Genomic DNA, 19,237 nt, shown 5'->3' with positions numbered 1-19,237 from the left:
CGTAGCATTTCATGCAGGTCATTGTCTGTTATCCTGGCAGCAGTTATGATGACTTCATTCTACAGCAGTCCGCTGTGCCATCTTCATTTGAGCCACCCTGACAAACCAAAGGGTGGCTACTGGGCAACAAGGCTATCCTTTAACAACATGGCTCATGACTCTGGTGTGCCACCCACGTACACATGGGCAGCAGCATATAACAGAAACCATGAAATGTGATAGATCAGACCATTGCATGCTTAAACAATGCTTCCGCTGCCTGTATCACACTGGAGGAGCCCTGCAATATACTTGACAGAGTGTTTGTCAAGATTCATGGTGGTCTGCTGTATGCTGCACAACCTTGCCATCATGAGGGCATAGCCCTTGCCACCAACTATTATGCTGACAGCTGAGGGGGAGGAGGAGGAAGGGAGGAGGCAACCAACACAGCTCCTTCCTGCAGCTGGGGTGCGAGAAGGGTGCTGACTTTCAGTGGGTAAGACAGCAGATGGGGCAACCTCGAGCAGCTCCAGGCCTCGAAGGCTCTGCTTCAGGCTGCACCATCTCGATATGGGCTTACGTGGCGGCAAGCTGACCTTGCATGACTTCAGCTTGAGCTTCCACTGTAGCAGCCAAACAGTTTGACTTCTGCTTGCACTGCAATGGAAGTTGAGACATTGGCCATCAGACACTACATCATGGGTGGGTCCACAAATGTGCTAATGGAGTTGGCTACCACTTCCATGCTGGAAAGGATGAGCTTCAAGCTCTACACATAGCCCTGTGAAAAGTTGGTGCCAGGCTCCTCCAAGCTTCTCAAGATTAACCACATTGACCAGAGAAGGCTTTCTGGCAGGCCTGCCAGTGCACCAAGCATTTCATTGTGCATATCCATCAGCCTTCTCTGCCCTACTGAAGTGCTCATCTGAGTCCTCTATACCCAAACCTGTGTGCCACCTCACCCTCCAGTGAGTTGGCAGCTGCACTACCCTTGTCCCTTGACCTGGCTGCAGGCCATTCATGTCCGGTGTCTCACCACATGCAGATCCCACCTCTAAGCCATCCTCTAAAGTAGATCCAGTGCCAGCATATGAACTGGTGGCTGTGAGTGTGAGAGCAAGTGACAGTGTTTCTTCTTTATAACTGTCTTCCTACTCTTACAACCTTTTCTCTTTCTCCACTGCCTGGCAGGCTTGGGCATCTGAAAGGAGAAAGGCACAAGTTTAGGGTTGTGGTGAGGGGAAGGGGAAGGTGGTGCATGATTACACCATCTCCAGCTGATAAATCAGAAGAGGTTGTGAGATGAGGGGCAAGAGGAATGTGAGAAAGAGAATTGGGTATGAGGACACCATCATCTTAGATGATTTCATCCCAGCCACTGGCCATGGCCTCAGCCACTCCAATAATGGTGACCACCGTCTCCAGGGTAAAGACATGCCTATCCTCTGCCAGTTAGCTGTTGTTGCCTCTGGTTGTGTGCCACCTTTCCTGCAAGAGTGTCAGTGAGTGTGGTGCAATGTCTTTGCGTGATGTGGCATGATTGCATGATTGAATAGCTGTGAGATGTGGGTGTGTCACTTGTAGCAGTGTTAAGTTTGTGAGGTTGAGGTGAAGCTATGAATGTTATGAATGCTAATTGATGGAGATTGTTGGTAGGTGAGTGATGTGAGTGTGGTGCAGCGAGCAGTGCTTGAGGCTAGTGGTGCAGATGGTGGGATATGGCATTTGAAGATACATTCACTGACCTTGACCACTCATGTGAGCATGTAAGGTCATTAAACCTTTTGCAGCACTGCATCCAGGTCCTTGGGGCTAGACTCCTAGCCTTGACCTCCATGTCTAGCAGCTCCCACTTTCTTCTGAGAGTTTGTCTGGCTCCTTGTAGATAGATGATATCTATCCTCTACATCTCCTGCACGAAGGCCTCCCGTGCAGCACCAGAAAATATTAGAGCCCGCTCTCTGCCGTGTTGTGTCATTATTGAGTGTGCCCCATGCCAAAATCACTTCCAGCACCTGATCCAGCCACAATGCACCACGCCTTTAAAAGGTGCAGGCTGGCTTTAAGTGGTGCAAGCTAGGTTTAGCTTGTAGATGCTTGTCACGATTTGCGCCCCTGCTCATGTAGCTACTCAACAGTGTGCTTAGTGCTGGCTACACGCTACAATCATCTAGGTTAGCAGGCAGCATGAATTTTGCATGTTGCCTGCATTGAAAGCAATGGGCACGGATCAATGCTGCATTGCGATCACACCACCTGCTTTCAGGCCCTGTCCAATAGTGCTGCCTTCAATTCCTTCACTTTTTCTTTTCCAACTTCTCGCTTCCCTCCATCTTGCTGCCCAGCTCTCCTGAAAGGCACAACTGGCAACCTTGCTGTATTTGTAGCTATTCCCTATGTGTGAACCTGGATATTGAACATTGTCATGTAATTTGATTGACTGTGGATGGTATCACAGAAGATCCACTCTATCCTTACCCAATGTCCAGCCATGTTTCCTTTGACAAATTTTTCTCTTCAATGCCCTAGAAAATTGAGCATGCAGCACTGGTTTCTCGGCCTCCTAAGCTTCCAATATAGTATGCAAAAATAGCACACTCATTACAAGCCAGAAGTGTGCTGTCTGCCATGTTCATATAGGCAATTCTGCTGGTGGCTGAGACCCACAGGATATGGATGAGTAACCTTCACATAGTCCTTCAGTTCCTCAACCTTGTGTTAGACCTGCTTTGCAAAACATCCCTGTTTAGCAAAGTTGAAAGATGTTTTAACTCATCATGTACTGATCCCACAAACAATGAGATGCATGGGCAATGTGAACCCACATTCCCATTCTAACAAGACCAATATTTATTACCCATTGATAGTTACCCTTGAGTTGGTGATGACACTCCTTCTTGAACCACTGCAGTTTGTGTGGTGAAGATACTCCCTTAATGCTACTAGATAGGGAGTCCAGGATTTTGACCCAGTGACAATAGAAGAAATCATGATATAAGTCCAAGTCAAGTTAATGTGTGACTTGGATGGGATCTTGGCATTGAGGGATTTTCCATACATATGTTGCACTGGTTCTTCTAGGTGGTGGAGGTCGATGGTTTGGGAGGTGCTGTTGAAGAATCCTTAGCTAGTGTATCCTGTAAATGGTATGCACTGCAACTACAGTCTGCCAGTGGAGGAGGGAGTGGATGTTTAAGGTGGTGGATGGTTGTCAATCAAGGAACTGCTTTATCATGGACGGTGTCGAGCTTCTTGAATGTTGTTGCAACTGCAGCTAGCCAAGCAATTCATCCATCTTGCAGGACCCGTTTTAAGTTTTGGTATGCCCCAGCACGTCACTCGCCAAGTGTGGAACTTGCCCAGCAACACCTGGCACTAACCAACGGGGCAGCACAGTGGTGCAGTGGTTAGCACTGCAGCCTCACAGCTCCAGTGACCTGGGTTCAGTTCCGGGTACTGCCTGTGCGGAGTTTTCAAGTTCTCCCTGTGATCGCGTGGGTTTTCCCTGGGTGCTCCGGTTTCCTCCCACAGCCAAAGACTTGCAGGTTGATAGGTAAATTGGCCATTGTAAATTGCCCCTAGTATAGGTAGGTGATAGGGAATATGGAATTACTGCAGGGTTAGTATAAATGGGTGGTTGTTGGTCGTCACAGACTTGGTGGGCCGAAGGGCCTGTTTCAGTGCTGTATCTCTAAATAAATAAATAAATAAAAAACAAGAAGGACCACTCACCATGGGGAAGTCTTGTGAGAAGTGAGGGTGTATGTGTGAACAGAGAGTAATAGAGCAGTGTTCTTACCATAGCAACTCTAGTGAGATCATTGAATCTTTTCCAGCATTGCAGCCATGTCCTGGGTGCCAAGCTTTTGGAATTGATATGCTGAGCGACCTCTTCCCAGTGTCTCCTGAGTTGATTCCTGGAGGGAAGAGTGTGTTCATTTTCCTGTCCACTGCCTGCATCAAGTCCTCCAAGACAGCCAAGGCAGCATTGGAGAATCTAGTTGAACCCATTTCAATTTTTATGTGTTCCTTTCATTCTGCAGCTAGAGTACACTCAGCCTTTAAGAGTGCAAGCTGCCTTTGAATGGCATCGGTGACGCCTGATATCTGGCATAGGGACATTGTAGCTGAGCTTGATCCTGTCCTCATACGATGTCTAGGATTACTAGATGGCAATCAGAAACAGTAACCTTGGCTGATTTTATTAATATAGGCCAGCAGTATATTATAGGCCAATTGTAGTGCTCTAACTCCTGAGTAATCAACTAATTCAACTCAGATTGGAAATTGAACTTGAGACCTTCTGCTTTTGATGGTCTAGTAGTTCAGTAACTAGAACCTTTTCTGATTAGACCATTGGGGGGAGTTCAGTTATCTTGCATTTCTATTAAACTGTGTGCTTCTGCAAATGAACAGATCTGATCACACCCTAAAACTGAACACTTTTTATAAATGATTGTATGCGTCTGAAATCATAGAAGTATTATGTAAAATTTTAAAACACAGAAACTGGTCAATTGGCCCAACTGGTCTTTGCTGTTTAAGCTCCACATGTACCTCCTCCCAACTTACTCCATCTCATTCTATCAACATATCCTTCTATTGCTTTCTCCCTCATGTACTTACATATCTTAAATGCATCTATGCTTTTCATCTTATCCTTTACCCATTTGGATTCTGTTTCTATCGTAATGATAGTTATGTCCTTTTTTTCTATTATGATTATGTTATCTCTAATTAGCAGAGCTACCTCACCCTCTTCTTCCTTCATTATCTTTTTAAAATACAATATAGCCAGCGATATGCCAGCTGCCAGTCCTGTTCTTTATGCAGCCATGTTTCAGTTATCCCTACTTCATCTGGTACAGCTCTATGAATTATTGTCTCCAGTTCCCACATTTCATTTTGGATGCTGTGTATATTGCTGCACACGGAGTTTAATTTGTTTTTATCAATTGAGCCTCTTGCTTTAATTTTAACTTATTTTATGCTTATATTTCATAACTTTATTTGTTCCCTGATTGTTTATGCTACACTTAATTGTTTCCTTGTTCTGACCTTTACTTTTATCTCATATTTCCTGTATCTTGAGGCTATTGTTATTTCTCTTCCCCCCCATTTTATTGATTTAAAGTCCTATCCACAACCCTATTCCACTGGAACCGTGGTCCCATTCCTGTTCAGGTGCAGCCCATTCCAGCAGTGCAGTTCCTGATACTCTTACCTGTTCTTTCCTTTGTCATTGGTCCTGATAGGGACCATGGCAACAGGGTCTTCGTCTTCCCTTTCCAACTTCCTCTCCAATTGCTTCGAGGTATACTTTATCCTGGAACCAGTTAGACAGCACACCCTCCTTGATTCTCAGTCATGACTGCAGAGGATGCTATCCATCCTCTTAATTATTGAATCCCCTATGACTACAACCTTTCCAATTCTATTTTGACTCCCTTTTTTGACTGTATCCTATTCCACACTACCATGGTTAGAATTCTGGTCATCCACCCTGCAGCGCACATCCTTATCTCCTAGGGTAGAAAGCACATTATTCCTGTTGGGTAGGAGCAGTGACTATGGTACCTCCTTCCCTGCCTCCCCTAGGTTCCCCCTACCTTGTTGACTGACAATCACAAACTCCTCTTCCTGCAGCTGTGTTTTGCTATGAAATCTGAAAGTATGCTGCAGTAAGCGATGCCTTATGTGTTAAAGGGTCTCTAGCAAACAGTCCAGTTCAATCATATAATCATAGAAGGGTTACAGCACAGTGGCGCAGTGGTTAGCACCGCAGTCTCACAGCTCCAGCGACCCGGGTTCAATTCTGGGTACTGCCTGTGTGGAGTTTGCAAGTTCTCCCTGTGTCTGCGTGGGTTTCCTCCGGGTGCTCCGGTTTCCTCCCACATGCCAAAGACTTGCAGGTTGATAGGTTAATTGGCCATTATAAATTGCCCCTCGTATAGGTAGGTGGTAGGGAAATATAGGGACAGGTGGGGATGTGGTAGGAATATGGAATTAGTGTAGGGTTAGTGTAAGTGGGTGGTTGATGGTCGGCACAGACTCGGTGGGTCGAAGGGCCTGTTTCAGTGCTGTATCTCTAAACTAAACTAAACTAAACAGCACAGGAGGAGGCCATTTGGCCTGTCAAGCCCACGCTGGCTCTCTGCAAAAGTAATTTAGCTAGTTCCACTGCTCCACTCCTTCCCTGTAATAACCCTTGGGAAACCCCACTTTATACCTTCCTCCAGGCTGAAGAACAACCGTTCAGCGCTACTCTCTGTTTCCTGTCACTCTGACAATTTGATATCCATGCTGCCACTGTCCCTTTCATTCCATGAGCTTCAACTTTGCTGGCAAGCATATCATGTGGCACTTTATCAAATGTCTTTTGGAAGTCCATATACACTACATTACCCTTAACAAATCTCTCTGTTATCTTATCAAAAAGCCCAATAAAGTTAGTTAAACACAATTTTCCTTTAATATATCCCTGCTGCCTTTCCTTAATTAATCACACATGTCCAAGTGACTGTGAATGTTGTCCCGCATTATCATTTCTAAAATCTTTCCCAACACTGAGGTGAAAGTGAATGGCCTGTAGTTGCCGGGTTTATCCTTACACTCTTTTTTGAACAATGGTGTAGCATTTCCAATTCTCCAGTCCTCAGGCACCACTCCCATACCTAAGCAGAATTGGAAGATTATGGGCAGTACCTTCACAATTTCTATCCTTACTTCCCTCAGCATTTTCAGATGCATCCCATCCGCCATCCGGTCCTGATGACTTATCAACTTTAAGTATAGCCAACCTGTCATGCACCACCTCTTTATCAATTTTTAGTCCATCCAGTAACTCAACTACCTCCTTTTTCACTATGACTTTGGCAGCATCTTCTTCCGTGGTAAAGACAGATGTGATGTATTCATTTAGAACCTCAGCCATGCTCTTTGTGTCCATGTGTAGATTCCTTTTTGGTCCCTAATTGGCTGCACCCTCCTCTTACGACTATTTTACTATTTATATGCTTATAGAAGACTTTTGGATTCCCTTTCATGTTAGCTGCCAATCTCTTCTCCTACTCTCTCTTTGCCCCTCATTTTTTTTCCACCTCCCCTCTGAATTTTCCATATTCAGCCTGGTTCTCATTTGTATTATCAACCTGACATCTATCATATGCCCCCTTTTCCTGCTTCATCCTACTCTTATTTCTTTCATCATCCAGGGAGCTCTGGCTTTGGTTGCCCTACCTTCCCCCCCTCATGGAAATATACCTCGACCCCACTTGAACCATCTCCCCTATAAAGGCAGCCCATTGTTTAATTACAGTTTTGCCTGCCAATCTTTGGTTCCAATTTATGTGGGCCAGATCTGTTCTCACCCCATTCAAGTTGTTCCTTCTCCAATTAAGTATTTTACTCTAGATTGCTCCTTGTCCTTTTCATAGCTAATCACACTCTTATAATACAATGATCCCTGTTCTCTAAATGTTCCCTTACTGCCACTTGATTCCTTTAACCCACCTCATTCCCCAGGACCAGATTCAGCAATGCATCAAGCTCAAAGGAAGATGGTTGTGGTTGTTGGAGGTCAATCGTCCCAGGTTCAGGATATCACTGCAACAGTTCCTCAGGGTAATGTCCTAGGTCTAACCATCTTCAGCTGCTTCATCAATGACCTTCCTTCGATCATAATGTTACGACTAGGTGAGAAAGGTGTCTAGGGTTCCCTCTCAGCCTTCACCTGGTCTTACCGTAACAGGGTTTAATTTTAAACAGACTGTGTTTTTAGCTTGGTGAATCCTTGTTCACCGCTTTTCAATTATAAGGCAAAGAAACCAGCACGAACAAGTTTTCTTAGGTTTAAAGAAGAATAGTTGAAATTTATTAAACTTGAACTTAAACTCTAATTCGGTTGACGCCTATGGATACATGATGCATCCACGCTAGCATGCATACACGATACACACATGCAAATAGAGACAGAAAAGAGCAGAAGAAAAATAAAGTGGAAAGGTTTGAGGCAATATCTGAAGAGTTTTTGTTATGGTTCTTCGACTCACTGTCGAGTCCTTGATTGTGGGTAGATCTTGCTTTTCGTTGGGACCCAGTATTCTACTTAAACCTGTTTGCTGTAGGAGACTTTTCTCTCTTGGGGTTCAAGTGTCTTTAGTGGGTTCAGAGGCTTGTGAGAAAGAGATGGGAGCAGATAAGAGAGATCTTCTCAGTCCAGGAGCAAACAGACTTTCTCAGTTCAAACTCTCTGTGGCCAGTTGGATTGTATCCTCCTTAGCGGGCCCTGGAATGCGCTTCCTTACCTTCGATGTCTGTTAGTATGTAAATGTTTTTTTCTAGCCACGGCTGATCTGTTTAGCATGTCATTTCCTCGCTCCAACAAGAGTTAAAAATAAATGTTCATGACAAAATTGGTGTGTCTCATTCTTGGCGGGTGGGGGCCTAGCATGACAAGAAGGTCAGAAGTGGGGATGTTCACTGATAATTGCACAATGTTCAGCACCATTCATGACTCCTCAGATACTGAAGCAGTCCATGTAGAAATGCAGCAAGGCCTGGACAATATCCAGGTTTGGGCCGATAAGTGGCAAGTAACATTCGCGCCATATAAGTGCCAGGCAATGACCATCTCCAATAAGAGGGAATCTAACCATCTCCCCTTGACATTCAATGACATTACAATCACTGAATCTCCCGCTATCAACATCCTGGGGGTTACTATTGACCAGAAACTGAACTGGAGTCGCCATATAAATAATGTGGCTGCAAGAGCAGGTCAGAGGCTAGGAATCCTGTGGCAAGTAACTCATCTCCTGACTCCCCAAAGTCTGTCCACCATCTACAAGGCACAAGTCAGGAGTGTGATGGAATACTCTCCACTTGCCTGGATGGGTGCAGCTCCAACAACACTCAAGAAGCTTGACACCATCCAGGACAAAGCAGCCCGCTTGATTAGCACCCCATCTACAAACATTCACTCCCTCCACCACCGACACACAGTGGCAGCAGTGTGTACCATCTACAAGATGCACTGCAGCAACGCACCAAGGCTCCTTAGACAGCACCTTTCAAACCCGCGACCTCTATCACCTAGAAGAACAAGGACAGTAGATGCATGGGAACACCACCACTTGCAAGTTCCCCTCCAAGTTACACACCATCCTGACTTGGAACTATATCGTCGTTCCTTCACTGTCGCTGGGTCAAAATCCTGGAACTCCCTTCCTTACAGCACTGTAAGTGTACCTACCCCACATGGACTGCAGCAGTTCAAGAAGCAACTCACCACCATCTTCTCAAGGGCAATTGGGGATGGGCAATAAATGCTGGCCTAGCCAGCGACGCCCACATCTCTGAATGAATAAAAAAAACCTTCCTCGTTGGGCCAGAAATGTACTGATGAAGAAAATTCTCTTGAACACCCTTCATTAACTCTTCCCCCTCTCTGCTCTTTACACTGTTACCCTCCCAGCTGATATTAGTATAATTGAAATCCCTCTGAGCTAAGGTTTCAAGGTAAAGACATTTCCGCCGGGTGTGGCCATCTGGGAAATCTCATTCTCCACAAATTCCTGCATATTGCAGTCCCATAACACTGCCTGTATTGCCACTTCTAATCTTCATCCCTTTTTATTGTTAGCAATAATTTATTTGTAGAACTAATAGAATCACCTGTCATCTAGGTTACAATTGTAAAGGGATTTAGTTTGCTTACAAATAATTATTTAATTGTTTATTTAATGTTGAGAGATTGTTTTATATTTAAAATTAGAGTTTGGATAATAAATTAAACACACAGCTTAAGTTCCTCAGGCTCCTCCGCTCCTCCCTTTGTGTTGACTATGAGAGAATTTTTTCAAATTTTTCCCTGCGTTTGTTTTACTGTCAGCTCTTAGGGATCTTACTGTTGCCTCTCTGAGTCTCCTAGTGTGCTCTGCTTTTGCCAGCTTCTATTACCTCTCTGGGTTTCCTAATTTGCTTTGCCACTGCTGGTTCTGGGACTCTTTTTTTGCCTCTCTTCTCTATAACTCTGCTGACATGTGGTACCCAATAACAGGTTGGTCAGGGAAGATGAGAGTTGCTGAGTAGTTTCTTCCCAAAGTGTTTTTATCTAGCCTTGATGTACTTCTGGCAGGAAGTGGTGTAACTACCTGAAGTAAAGTATCATTTCACTGAGTTTGCAACTGTGTCAATCTTTTGAAGTCAACTTTGTTGATTATTTTTCTGATTGGTCCACTCCATACTATTTCCAATAAAACAAAATTCACTTTGAGACACTCAAATTAGATTTGATTGGTTATTTAGTGATTGGTGATTATCAATTCATCTGGATTTGTGCTCTTTTGTAACACTGTGTTTATCATTCTTTATTGTGAATGCTGTTTGTTCAAATTATTCTCCAATTTATTTTTAGTTGCTTTGCTTTGTTCTGTACAAAGTATTGACTACTTTTTATTCTTTGGTTTAAAGCTACATGAACAAGATACGGAATCGGTATTTGTTTAATAGTGGTGAATACTGTTTGAATGCAGAGACACGTGCAAAGCTGGGTCTGTCATTTGTCTATCAGTGGACTGTGGAAAACTTGTGTCAGCTTCAGTCAGATATTGTGGCGCCACTTCTTCTGTATTGGTGAGTATAGGCACAAGGCTGGTAAATACAGGCTAATGGTATTTAATGTATATCTATTTATATCTAAACAATATATTGTGTGAAGTGGAATATATTAACTGAAAACTACACTTAAACTTTGTGCTCAGGTTATGAAATGGTTTACTATGATTGTGACAGGACTAGAATGCCTACAATTCCGACAGGGGTATACTTTAAATCAAAGCTAAATGAAGCATTTAAAGTAAATTATCTGATGCTTATCAGCAGTAATGATTGAGATGCATATAAATCTGCTTTTGAAAAAAGTCTTTTGAATGTTCTTCCCTACTGTTGACATTATGGATATGGTATTCTAGCTCAAACAAACACCAGGCAAATCTTGTAATCGAGATATTTTAAAAAATGAATTGTCACCCAAATGACTACTGGCATCCCCACAAATGTATTATTATAAAATTTTCCTTTTTATTTTTGTTACAACTAATTACAGGGGTCCAAGGTACTGTATTAACCAAGGATTTTCCATACGACAAGCTGGCATTGTCCTGAAAGATTGGGAAGATCGTCAGCTAAGACCTAAATCTGATGTAGGCCCATTTGCTATGATACTGCCAAATCCTGTCAAGAGAGAATGCATTCCAAAAGAGGTTAGTATCACTTTATTCAACAATTTCTAGAAGTTTTTTGAAAAAATTATCAATTATATTTTTCAACTTTACTATTTCCAATGGACAAATGTCTATCATTCCAGTGTGAAATTGCTCATATGAGTGGGTTGTGGCACAAATACCAAAGATATACTTATTTCCACTGGCAAGGAAGGCTGGAATCAGTAGACGAGAAAAAAGTGATATAGATGCGAACTTCTTTCTTTACTTCCTCGCTCCAATTTCTCCACTTTTTCTTTCTATTCCTCTTTCATGCAGACCTTTGGCCTGAGATGCTGTGATTTATTTGTGCAAAAATAGTGTAATTCTGACATAGGGGACCAGAATCTGACACACAAGTTAGATATGCAGAACCGCATCCATTCCAAAATGTACACTGAGGGCTGGATTTATTATGGCCGTTTGGAGTGAGAATAGAGGTGTGTGGGGCCCAAGAATAGTATCGAATGAGTCTGCCCGAAAATCCAACATTGTGATATTGGTTCCGGATTTAATCAGCAGTGGGAAAGCACCAATGGCGGTGATGCCAGTCTGATGCGACGGGAATGTAATTTAAATTGTAGAATGTTAGTTTTAATGTATTTGCATGTAATTGTAAGCGATTCAATGGGGGGCTTGGAATTAAATGGATAATGGGTGGTCTTCCGTGCCTTCAGAACACCAGTCTTTGAAAGCTGGCGGCACAAAGGTCTCAGTTCTGCGATGGGTATGCAGTCATGACCAGCACTGCATAGGGGAAAAGGGGGGAGCAGAGGCCATTGTCGGACTGCAGTGCTGTGCACTCTGCATGGGTGGCAGTACTGGGTGAGCAGGGTCTTGGGTGATAGTGCAAGGGGGTTCTGGGTGTCAGGTGACAGTTTCAGGTGCCCAGGTGAGAGGTTCGGATGCCCATACTGCTGGGGAGAGGGCTGGCTGTCAGTAAGAGTGGGCAGGCTGTCAGTAAGAGTGGGCACTGAGGGCCTTTGGGGAGTCTGCTGGGAGAAGTAGCAAAGGGAAAGCTGTTAAGCCAAGTTCATAGCTGCAGGGGCAGCACTCTGGAGCCCCATTGATCACCTGGCATGGGTCTCATACACCTTGTCTTTTTGGACGCCTGTGGCATGATGCAGCACCTGTGATGGAGGGAGGGCCAGGAGATAGCTGCATCTGCCTGTGAAGCTCCACGACGAGAGCAGCAGCAACTGGCCATGGCAAGAAGGGCCCACCTGTGCCAGAAAGTTTACCAGCCTTGAATCAGCTACCTCCAGATGTCCGAGCAGCATTGTCAGTGAAGACTACAGCTCTCCAGGGAGGCCGTCACTGACTTAGGTGCAATGGTGCAGGCCGATTTACAATCAATGGGATTTGATGGGCACTGTATGCCCATGGCATTGAAAATCACCAAGGCACTGAACTTTTACGCTTCTGGATCATTCCAGGGATCCATGACAGACAGGTGTGGGGTCTCCCAGACAGCAGCCCACTGCTGCATTAAGGAGTGCCCTGTTCAAGAGAGCCATCGACTATGTGTGGGAGCTTGTCAGAAAGGTACGACGATAATCATGGGGGATTTTAATCTGCATAAAGACTAGAAAAATCAGATGGACAAAGGTAGCCTAGATGAGGAGCTCACAGAATGTTTTTGGGATAGTTTCTTAAAACAGCACGTTCTGGAGCTAACCAGAGAGCAGACTATACTTGACCTGGTATTGTGCAAAAGGGAGGGAGACAGAAAGCAGGAAACTACAGGCCAGTTAGCTTAACATCTGTGTTAGGGAAAATGTTAGAAGCTATTATTAAAGATGTTATAGCAGGACACTTAGAAAAATTCAAGGTAATCAGGCAGAGTCAACACGGTTTTGTGAAAGGGAAATCATGTTTAACCAATTTATTGGAGTTCTTTGAAGAAGTAACGTGCTATGGATAAAGAGGAACCAGTGGATGTATTGTACTTCGATTTCTAGAAGGCATTTGATAAGGTGCCACATCAAAGGAGGGAAAAATTAGAGTATGAGAGAAAGCTAGCTAGAAACATAAAAACAGATAGTAAGAGTTTCTATAGATATTTAAAAAGGAAAAGTGGGGGTTGGTCCTATAGAAAGTGAGTCTGGGAAATTAATAATGGAAAATAAGGAGATGGCAGATGAAGTGAACAGGTATTTTGCATCGGTCTTCACTATAGAGGATACAAGTAACATCTCAGAAATAGCTGTAAATCAGGAAATGGAAGAGAGAGAGGAACTCAAGAAAATTACAATCACCAGGGAAGTGGCAGTGAACAAATTTTTGGAGCTTCGGGCTGACAAGTCCCTGGGTCCCAATGGACTTCATCCTCGGGTGTTAAAAGAAGTGGCCATTGAGATAGTTGATGTGTTATTTTTAATTTTCCAAAATACTCTAGATTCAGGGAAGGTTTCATTAGATTGGAAAAAAGCAAATGTAACTCCTTTATTCAAAAAGGGAGGGAGACAGAAAGCAGGAAACTACAGGCCAGTTAGCTTAACATCTGTGTTAGGGAAAATGTTAGAAGCTATTATTAAAGATGTTATAGCAGGGCACGTAGAAAAATTCAAGGTAATCAGGCAGAGTCAACATGGATTTGTGAAAGGGAAATCATGTTTAACCAATTTATTGGAGTTCTTTGAAGAAGTAACGTGCTGTGGATAAAGAGGAACCGGTGCACGTACTGTACTCAGATTTCCAGAAGGCATTTGATAAGGTACCACATGAAAGGTTATTGCGGAAAATAAAAGCTCATGGTGTAGGAGGTAACATATTGGCATGGATAGAAGATTGGACAGTTAACAGGAAACAGAGAGTAGGCATAAATGGGTCATTTTCTGGTTCGCAAGATGTAACGAGTGGTGTGCCACAGGGATCAGTGGTGCAGCCTCAACTTTTTACAATTTATATAAATGACTTGGATGAAGGGATCGAAGGCATTGTTGCTAAATTTGTTAATGACATAAAGATAGGTAGGAAAATAAGTCGTGAAGAGGACATAAGGAGGCTACAAAGGGATATAGATAGGTTAAGTAAGTAGGCAAAAATCTGGCAAATAGAGTATAATATGTGGGAAAATATGAAATTGTCCATTTTGGCAGGAAGAATAAAAAAGAAGCATATTATCTAAATGGTGAGAGATTGCAGAGCTCTGAGATGCAGAGGGATCTGGGTGTCCCAGTGCATGAATCACAAAAGGCTAGTATGTAGGTACAGCATGTAATTAGGAAAACTAATAGAATGTTATTGTTTATTGTGAGGGGCATTGAATACAAAGGTAGGGAGTTCATGTTTCAGTTATACAGGGCATTGGTGAGACCACATCTGGAGTACTGTGCACTGTATTGGTCTCATTTAAGGAAGGATGTAAATGCATTGGAAGCAGTTCAGAGAAGGTTTACTAGACTAACACCTGGAATGGGCAGGTTGTCTTATGAGGAAAGATTGGACAGGCTAGGCTTGTATCCACTGGAGTTTAGAAGAGTAAGAGGCGACTTGATTGAAACATACAAGATCCTGAGGGGTCTTGACAGGGTGGATGTGGAAAGAATATTTCCCCTTGTGGGAGAATCTATAATTAGGGGGGGTCACTGTTTAAAAATAAGGGGTCGCCCATTTAATATAGAGATGAGGAGAAATTTTTTCTCTCAGAGGGCCATGAATCTTTGGAACTCTCTTCCTCAAAAAGCGGCGGAAGCAGAGTCTTTGAATATTTTTAAGGCAGAGGTAGATAGATCTTTGATAAGGTTATCAGGGGTAGGCGAGAATGTGGAGTTGAGGTTACAATCAGATCAGACATGATCTTGTTGAATGGCAGAGCCGGCTCGAGGGGCCAAGTGACTTACTCGTCTCCTAATTCATATGTTTGTTCATGTGTTCGTATGACTGACAAAATCAACAGTCACATGGACAAATGCGAGTTTATTAAGGAGAGCCTGCATGGATTTCTTCAGGGAAAATCATGTTTAACTAACTTGCTGGAGTTTTTTGAGGAGGTAATAAAGAGGGTCGATGAAGGCAATGCTCTTGATGTGGTGTACATTTGTTACAGTGCCACACAACAGACTTGTGAGCAAACTTGTAGCTCATGGAATAAAAGGGACGGTAGCAACATGGATAGGAAATTGGTTGAGTGACAGGAAGCAAAGAGTAGTGGTTAATGGATGTTTTTTGGGCTGGAGTAAGGTTTGTAGTGGAGTTCCGCAGGGATCAGTACTGGGACCATTGCTTTTCCTGATATATATTAATGACCAAGACCTTGGAGTACAGGGCACAATTTCAAAGTTTGCAGATGATGCACTGGGTGGGGGACTTCAATGTCCATCACCAAAAGTGGCTTGGTAGCACCACAACTGACCAAGCTGGCCGAGTCCTAAAGGACATAGCTGCTAGACAGGGTCTGCGGCAGGTGGTGAGGGAACCAACAAGAGGGAAAAACATACTTGACCTCGTCCTCACCAATCTGCCTGCTGCAGATGCATCTATCCATGACAATATTGGTAGGAGTGACCACCGTACAGTCCTTGTGGAAACCAAGTCCCGCCTTCACATTGAGGATACTCTCCAGCGTGTTGTGTGGCACCACGACCGTGTGAAATGGGATAGATTTCAAACAGATCCAGCAATGTAAAACTGGGCATCCATGAGGCGCCGTGGGCCACCAGCAGCAGCAGAATTGTACTCAACCGCAATCTGAAACATCATGGCCCGGCAAATCCCCCACTCTACCATTACCATCAAGCTGGGAGACCAACCCTGGTTCAATGAAGAGTGCAGGAGGGCATGCCAGGAGCAGCAGCAGGCATACCTCAAAATGAGGTGTCAACAAGCTAGGACTACTTGCGTGCCAAACTGCGTAAGCAAAATGCAATAGACAGAGCAAAGCGATCCCATAACCAACGGATCAGATCTAAGTTCTACAGTCCTGCCACATCCAGTCATGAATGGTGGTGGACAATTAAACAACTAACTGGAGGAGGTGGCTCCACAACTATCTCATCTTCAATGATGGGGGAGCCCAGCACATCAGTGCGAAAGATAAGGCTGAAGCATTTGCAACAATCTTCAGCCAGAAGTACTGAGTTGATGATCCATCTCAGCCTCCTCCTGAAGTCCCCATCACGGATGCCAGTCTTCAGCTACTTCAATTCACTCCACGTGATATCAAGAAATGACATAGGCACTGGATACTGCAAAGGCTATGGGCCCTGACAATATTCTGGCAATAGTACTGAAGACCTGTGCTCCAGAACTTGCCGCACCCCTAGCCAAGCTGTTTCAGTACAACTACAACACTGGTATCTACCCGGCAATGTGGAAAATTGCCCAGGTATGTCCTGTACACAAAAAGCTGGACAAGTCCATCCCGGCCAATTACCGCCCCATCAGTCTACTCTCAATCATCAGTGATGGAAGGTGTCGTCGACAGTGCTATCAAATGGCACTTGCCTAGCAAACAACTGCTCAGTGATACCCAGTTTGGGTTCTGCCAGGGCCACTCAGCTCCTGACCTCTTTACAGCCTTGGTTCAAACATGGACAAAAGAGCTGAACTCGAGAGGTGAGCTGAGGGTGACTGCCCTAGACATCAAGGCAGCATTTGACTGAGTATGGCATCAAGGAGCCCTAGCAAAACTGAAGTCAATGGGAATCAGAGGGAAACTCTCCACTGGTTGGGGTCTTACCTAATGCAAATGAAGATGGTTGAGGTTGTTGGAGGTCTACCGTCTCAGCTCCAGGACATCACTGCAGGAGTTCCTCAGGGTAGTGTCTTAGGCCCAACCATCTTCAGCTGCTTCATTAATGACCTTCCTTCAATCATAAGGTCAGAAGTGGGGATGTTCGCTGATGATTGCACAATGTTCAGCACCATTTGCGACTCCTCAGATACTGAAGCAGTCCGTGTAGAAATGCAGCAAGACCTGGACAATATCCAGGCTTGGGCTGATAAATGGCAAGTAACATTCGCGCCACACAAGTGCCAGGCAATGACCATCTCCAACAGAAGAGAATCTAACCATCTCTCGTTGACATTCAATGGCATAACCATCGCTGAATCCCCCACTATTAACATCCTAGGGTACCATTGACCAGAAGCTGAACTGGAGTAGCCATATAAATACCGTGCCTGCAAGAGCAGGTCAGAGGCTAGGAATCCTGCGGTGAGTAACTCACCTCCTGACTCCCCAAAGCCTGTCCACCATCTACAAGGCACAAGTCAGGAGTGTGATGGAATACTCTCCACTTGTCTAGATGGGTGCAGCTCCAACAACACTCATGAAGCTTGATACCATCCAGGACAAAGCAGCCCACTTAATTGGCACCCCATCTACAAACATTCACTCCCTCCACCACCGACGCACAGTGGCAGCAATGTGTACCATCTAGAAGATGCACTGCAGCAACGCACCAAGGCTTCTTAGACAGCACCTTCTAAAACTGGGACCTCTACCACCTCGAAGGACAAGGGCTGCAAATGGTTGGGAACACCACCACCTGCAAGTTCCCCTCCAAGCCAGTCACCATCCTGACTTGGAACTATATCGCCGTTCCTTCACTGTCGCTGGGTCAAAATCCTGGAACTCCCTTCATACCAGCACTGTAGATGTACCTACCTCACATGGACTGCAGCGGTTCAAGAAGGCAACTCAACGCCACCTTCTCAAGGGCAATTATGGATGGGCAATAAATACTGGCCTAGCCAGCGATGCCCACATCCCATGAATGAATAAAAAAAATATAAAACTTGGAAGCATTGTGAAATGTGAGAAGGATAGTTTAAAACTTCAAAAGGACATAGACAAGTTGGTGGAATGGGCAGACTGGTGGCAGATGAAGTTCAATGCAGAGAAATGTGAAATGATTCATTTTGGTAGGAAGAACATGAAGAGACAATACAAAATAAAGGATACAATTCTAACGTGGGTGCAGGAGCAGAGGGACCTGGGGGTATAAGTCATTGAAGGTGGCAGGACAGGTTGAGAGAGCAGTTAATAAAGCATACGGTATCCTGGGCTTTATGAATAGGGGCATAGAGTACAAGAACAAGGAGGTTATGTTGCACTTGTATAAGACACTAGTTCAGCCTCAGCTGGAGTATTGTGTCCAGTTCTGGGCGCCACACTTTAGGAAAGATGTGAGGGCATCGGAGAGAGCACAGAAAAGATTAATGAGAATGGTTCCAGCATGAGTAACTTGAGTTTTGAAGATAGATTGGAGAAGCTAGGACTGTTTTCCTTGGAGAAATGAAGGCTGAGAGGTGATTTGATAGAGGTATTCAAAATCATGAGGGGTCTGGACACAGTAGATGGAGAGAAACTATTCTCACTTGTGAAAGGATCGAGAATGAGAGGGCACAGATTTAAAGTATAAGATAAGTGGTAAGTGCTGAGCATGAGATTCTTTTGTCTGGATTGATCTGGTGGAGCCCTGCAGTATGGCCCCAGTGAGGGCCTCGCGTGTCGCTGTGGCCTTCTGTGCGCTGCACAATCTAGCACTGCAGAGGGGGGAGACCTTGCATGATGAGGACATGATTGAACGACACTCCTCCACCAACGAGGTGGACTTGGAGGAGGGAGATAAGCAGGCAGCACTGGACGTTGAACCCCTTTCACCGGAGGCCAGGCACATTGAGCAATGAGCCAAGGGGGCAAGAGGCAGTCTCTTACTTACCTGCATCCAGCCACCGTGATGGCCTCTCAGAGTAAAATAATGAAGACTCACCTCAATGCATATAGTCTGAAACCTCCTTTGTATTTGTCTTTTGTGTCTAGTGCCCATCTTAACCATGTGCTATGGCCCATGAGAGAGCCTATTCAAATGGGTGCTGTGCCTACCTTGGCATCCACTAAGGAGGAAGGGTGAAGTCAGCAGCTCACAAATAATGCTGATAGAATAATCACTGTTCCATTTTGAAAGTTAACTTCAAAAACAAAAGAACTTTATATGAGAAAACAAATGTCAAACTCCGTGAAACCCCAAGTGTCTCTAGGT

The 19,237-nt window shown here is 44.4% G+C and overlaps 1 protein-coding gene across 1 annotated transcript in view; it reads left to right on the top strand.

The window, feature by feature from the left end:
* LOC137370296 (regulator of G-protein signaling 22-like) overlaps positions 1–19,237 on the top strand; it is a 163,844-nt gene that overhangs the window by 62,377 nt on the left and 82,230 nt on the right. The window contains exons 9-10 of the mRNA XM_068032675.1: positions 10,456–10,617; positions 11,090–11,246. Of these exons, the coding sequence (XP_067888776.1) occupies positions 10,456–10,617; positions 11,090–11,246 (319 nt within the window). The remainder of the gene's footprint in view (positions 1–10,455; positions 10,618–11,089; positions 11,247–19,237) is intronic.

The sequence above is a fragment of the Heterodontus francisci genome, chromosome 5 (genome assembly GCF_036365525.1).
Source record: "Heterodontus francisci isolate sHetFra1 chromosome 5, sHetFra1.hap1, whole genome shotgun sequence".
In the NCBI taxonomy this organism is placed as follows: Eukaryota; Metazoa; Chordata; class Chondrichthyes; order Heterodontiformes; family Heterodontidae; genus Heterodontus; species Heterodontus francisci.
Note: the sequence above shows the minus strand (reverse complement) of the source record. Positions and strands in the feature narration are given on the sequence as shown.